Source organism: Echinococcus granulosus (genome assembly GCF_000524195.1).
Source record: "Echinococcus granulosus chromosome Unknown EG_S00098, whole genome shotgun sequence".
Classification (NCBI taxonomy): Eukaryota; Metazoa; Platyhelminthes; class Cestoda; order Cyclophyllidea; family Taeniidae; genus Echinococcus; species Echinococcus granulosus.
This window is the reverse complement of record NW_020170478.1, coordinates 89,838-95,233: the sequence shown is the minus strand read 5'-3', so window position 1 is coordinate 95,233 and position 5,396 is coordinate 89,838. Positions and strand designations below refer to the sequence as shown.

General features: G+C 44.1%; 1 protein-coding gene across 1 annotated transcript; it reads right to left on the bottom strand. All coding sequences in view use genetic code 11, as the record gives it.

The window, feature by feature from the left end:
* Positions 1-2,905: 2,905 nt before the first annotated feature.
* Positions 2,906-4,653, bottom strand: EGR_08182 (hypothetical protein; the record flags this gene model as incomplete). The annotated part of the gene is made up of 2 exons (XM_024497431.1): positions 2,906-3,054; positions 4,422-4,653. The coding sequence occupies 2 exons, from the start codon at positions 4,651-4,653 to the stop codon at positions 2,906-2,908; spliced, it is 381 nt and encodes a 126-aa protein (XP_024348141.1).
* Positions 4,654-5,396: the final 743 nt, after the last annotated feature.

Genomic DNA, 5,396 nt, shown 5'->3' with positions numbered 1-5,396 from the left:
CTGCTGTCGGCGCCTGTTTCCCTTCCTCTGGCAATTTTGCCAGTTCGGCGCATGTACTCACCCGTCCGACAAGCTAGTCGTCTGCGTCGTAGTCATCGTGTCAGTTAAGTCTATGTGTTGCCCATAAATCACAAGGAAAGTATGTCAGCTGCACGTGGAGAGGGAACGTGACTGTGGACCCTTCAACTTCTTTATGAAAAGCTTGTCGGAAGACAAAATGTGTGCCAGGTGAGGGCAATCAACGAACATCCTCATGCCATCGTCAAAATGCAACCACAGTCTCCTATTATAAAATGTGCAAAGGAATGCAAATTGTAAGGGCCAAAATGAGTGAGCTATCTAATTAGCTATAAGGAGGCGTGCTGGGGTGTCTCCTGAATGCAGCTTTTAACGGGCAATAAAACCAACCCAGTGTGCGACTCGGGGACGACGCTGTTTGCATTGTCTTTGCCAAAAAAGCTTAGTTGATCTTTGACAAATGCCTTGTTTTGTAAAAAAGCTAGTAATTCGTCCATTAAATCTGCCATTTCGTCTACAACTGGCCCAGCGCTCACTGCTCTACGAAATTTGAAAGACGCGAGTTTTCTGCCAGCTTTGGATGTCTGCAGCTCCAACTGCTGCTTTATCACCTAGGCTCGAGACTGAGGAATTCTTGACACTGAATAGCCAAATAGAGGAAAAGGCTTCTATTATTAGTGGAAGTGGACTTATGGGGCAGGAGTGTGAGGGACTGCATCACAAAGGTAAAATGACGCATGAAATCCCAATAACTATCGCCCACTCTAGTGATGGCTCATTCTGGTCCCCTGAATTGTTAGTACACATTCCCGATACTGTAAGGCATCGCCGAAAGCCTAAAGGCGTTTTTGACCACTTTAGGTATGTTTTCTCCATGTCGCAATCTTTGTTTTCCTACTCAGTTTGTCCTCTCAACACGCACTTTTACAGTCTGTCCGTTGTTTTGTCATGGCAAACCATCAAATTAACACAACTGATTTTGGCGGCGCAATGCTGAGAAAGCAGCTGAGATTAGGGATGATTGTCGTCTTTGTGACATGCAACCGGACTGCTTGTGCACTTAGGAGGGACAAAAGTTAACGAATAAATGACTCTCTGTTAAATGCCGCTTAGCTATTTTGCTTGACTCACTGTGCTGTATGCAGGTAGATGGGTGTAAGGTCAAGGATGCTGTTTTAAAACTGCCTCGCTTTTGCCTCTTGTTTTCAGCATTGACCACGTGGTGCTGTTTGGCGAGGGTGTGGGAGCAAACATTCTGGCTCGTTTTGCAGCAAGCTTTATTTCTCTTCCCATTTCCCTCACCAATGATGATTGGGCGCTCTCCGAAGTAGGACGATTCAACATTGAAAGGCATCGGATCATGTGAACAAGTTGTTGAAAGGAGAAGAAACATTTGCCTAATAATGTAAGTGTGGTGCAGTTGAACACCATTGTTACATCTCACACTCTCAATTGGTGCTACTGCGAAATTGCAATACAAAAGCTTCCACAGGAAGAGGAAATTTATAACTTCAAAGGTGAAATTAGGCTGACTTCTCTACAGCCACTTTTATTTGCCTTTCCTGACCTTTACGGAGAAGCAAAAGACGGGATGGTAGTCACCCACTGAAGCCTGCTATTTCCCTAGTGTTTTAGCGGCACAGGAATCAGCATTGAATCATCAGTTTTCCGTGCCAGATAATCTAGGTAGGTGTGAGTTGTAGCCATCTGTAAGGGGTCCATCCCAATTGGGCCTTTGTCCCACCGAGTGTCACTTCTGCCACCATGTGGAATTTAAATCACACCAAGAAGCTCGCTTTCCCTCTATAGTTAGCTTTTAGTTGGCAACAAATCTACAAATGATTAATCCATTGGTTCCATTGTCCCTCTAAGAAGAAGCAAAATGAGGGCCTGCTTTACGCACCGAAGTCTGCGATGTGCATATTGTTTCTGTGGGAAAGAATCAACATTGAATCCTTACTCTTCTGTGACAATCAGCCAAGCTAGGAGGTGGATTTAATAGGGAAGGGAGGTGTGAGCTGCAGCCTTTGTTAGATATCCGCCTTAAGTAGACTTTTATCCCACCGAGTGTCCCTTCTGCCACCTTGTGGATTCTACATCACACCAAAGTGTTCACTGTCGCTCTTTAATAAGCCCTTTGAAGGAATCGGATTTACAGAAATGAGTGAATTGACTGCCCGCATTGGTGTGTACCATTTCTACACAGGAAAATTAATCCATCGGTTTCATTGTTTCTCACCGGGGGAGATTTTAAAGGCACGACTAGGTCAAAGTAAGGTTACCTCTTCCCCTTCCGCCTTTGCCTTAGATTTGAACAACTTGCAACCAGCTGAGTACATTCTCCTCATGTCAAAACCGACTTGCATTCTCATTGATGCAGATGTTGCACGGCGAAATGGTGATGGGTGCTGTGCTCATCCACCGCACAGGTCAGACTGCCAGCTTCGCAGACTGCCTTCGAGACAGAGCAAGCTTTTACCTTCTTATTCTTTAAGGAGCTTTTGAGCGAGGGGCCAATATGGCACTTTTGTTGAGACACGCTTTGTTTTCTGGACAAAGGGCATAATCCAAGCCCTGGGCGGTCCGTTCTACTAAAATGCTCGTTTTTCTGTTTGCAAAAAAGTTTGTCCAACTTGTTTAGGACAATAACCATGCGTAAAATAGTCATATTATTCAGCGATTGACTTCAAGTTACTTTCATCCCCATGGCACTCTCCCTTTCTTCCGCTCCGTCCTCGTGGGCTAATTTTGATTGCGGATTGTCTAAATATCCCTGCTTAAGAAATAGATCAAAAAGCACTGCAATCAGAGCTAAATGGATAAATGGGTGGTCACTAATCAGATGCCCTGAAAGTTTTGATTGATTTTAATTAAAGCTCACCTTAACTTAAATTTGTCTTAATGGAACATATTTGAAATAATTGTTTACTTTAATGTTGACAACCTTTACAAGTGTCATTTGTGATGTTAGGAAAATTATTTTTCTGTTTCGAAGAGTGATGGGAAATCCCGTACTCTGACCAAATGCTATTTGACCTGTAAAAGTTTTTTTGGACTTTCTGCAAAAATGTACTATCAATCCTAAAGTGACCTTGAAACGCGCCAATGAATGAGTGGATGAACGAGTTAGCCAATCCATTAGTAGATGAGTAGAATGTGATTACCTATATTCCTTCGTGTCTGCTATTTCAGCTTGTTAATTGGAAGCTGAAAAACATTGCACTGAACCCTGCCATCAAAAGTCCCCTTATCTTCTACCAATTTGGATATGTGAGTCAGCTTGTTGTTTTTTGTCATCAGAAGATGAGTGAAAAGTGACCCTTCCCTACCCATAAATGCTGACTACCGAACGTAGTGTGGTGACCAGTTTCACAAATTGAAGTCATGCAGTTAAGTGCATCAACTCCTATTCACTGCTCTGCTTATTCGTCTGCTAGTCGTAGTTGCTGTGGCTATTCTGTGGTCAGCCACAGCAAGTACTCCCATGAACTCACTATAGCAGACTGCTAACATGATGGACGGGTGTCAAAGGCACAATTTTACCCATGTTTTCTTGGCTGAGTATGATGTAAAACGTGTAAGGACTACCATTTGTGATGAGTGTGCCCTCCGAAAGTAGAGCGTAATGCATTTGAGGACGGAAAATATAAGGCAGAGTGTGGTTTAGCGGGTGGATGGTCAGCATAGTATCAAGCAATCAACCCACTTCGTACGTCAAACACGTCGTGGGAGAAGTTCGGCGCAAAATCAAGAGACGTGTACGGGTACGCGGTGGTGCTGCTAGGTATAGATAACTTCACTGCTTGTTGTCATTTCAGTGAGCCACAGAAAGATGCAGACAACACCACTGAATTTGAGCCGACAAATGTCCATAGAGAACTACGACAAATCCAAGGTTCGCATTCAGCTGGCTGGTGGATTCCGCCCCAATCTGGCAGCTTCAAATGATATAGCGGAAAAGAGCAGCAACTAAACTTACCTTATTCCATCGCGAAGCACCTGGACACACACATCCACTTCCTATGTACACGCAGATTAGAGTAGCAGTCGTCCATGTCCTCCATCCTCTCCCCTCCTCTTCCCACATTGCTCATCCCCCATTTTGCAATACTCCTCTTGCTCCGTAGCCTCACTGTCTGTCCTCTTCCACCCTTCATCGTGTCTTTGCTGGTGTTGATGTGCCTTCATAGGCATTTAGATTGTGCTTCTTCTGTCCCTCATAACGCCTACAAAAATTATTTTTCACAATCAAATATACACTCTGACCTTATTGTTTTTTTGCGACAAAAGCAGCGAATTTAGCGTGTTTGTGATCATAGTCCTAATACACATCCCAGTTGCAGCCCTCATTCCTCCGTCGAGTCACAGGCAGCTAGAGTTTCTAAGGTAGGAAATTTCTTTACAAACTAGCACAATTTCAATTCCAATTGCAGTTACTTTTGACACACAAGACAGAGACTTGAATGTCGTTTGACTTCCATACATACAGGCGGTTGATTTGAATTCCACCAAAATTCCTGCTTTCCCATCTCCTGAGATTGAGGAGGTTAAAACCACCGAAGTGGCAGTTGGAGTTGAGTAAACATGTCCACTACTTCCTGATGATGGGCGATCTTCTGCCCTCCGACCATTCATTTACATGCACTAGGAGATCAAGTAGAAGGACGCCTACATTTTTATTACTGTCACCTGGAATGAGAACAACAAATTCCTCCCCTCGCCAATCCATGCATTCATGCACTTCTTCCGAGAGAAAGTTCCTGTTTAGAGCGATGCCAGCAGTTGACAAATGTCCCTTCCCAGCTGCACATGGAGGGTGATTTTTTTATCAAAAAGAGACGCACAACAAATCCCCTGAATCTAGTAGGCCTAGCTACATTGGTTTAAAAAACGTTTGGTTGTTTTGCGTTTATAGTGATGCCAAGGGCATTATTGGTCATCAGACTTTGACACTGACAGTTGAATGGTAGCGAATGGTCCTGTGGGTGGCCAAATCATCCCCACTGCATCAACTTAGAATGAGGCGATGAGTGGTGGAGGTGTTGTGCCATCAAGTAAAACATCGGTTCACTTTAGATTACGGATGACAAGGGGAGTACAAGACATCCAAGATGGCCCAGCCTGCATCCATGTCTATCCTGTAAACCGCACGTGTCTCCAACCCGTCAAACCGCCTTATTTGAACGCAATGATGACCTTGAGATTGCGTATTTATCTTCCTCCATATGATAAGGATTGGAATGGTCTAGTCAAAGATCCTCACCTCCTGCTTCCTACTCACCTCCACTGCTCCAGCCCACATAACGTTTCCTGTGTCTTCTCTGTTGCAGTTGTCTACTGACCATCACTTTGTCTATAAGAATGCCTAGAATGCACTT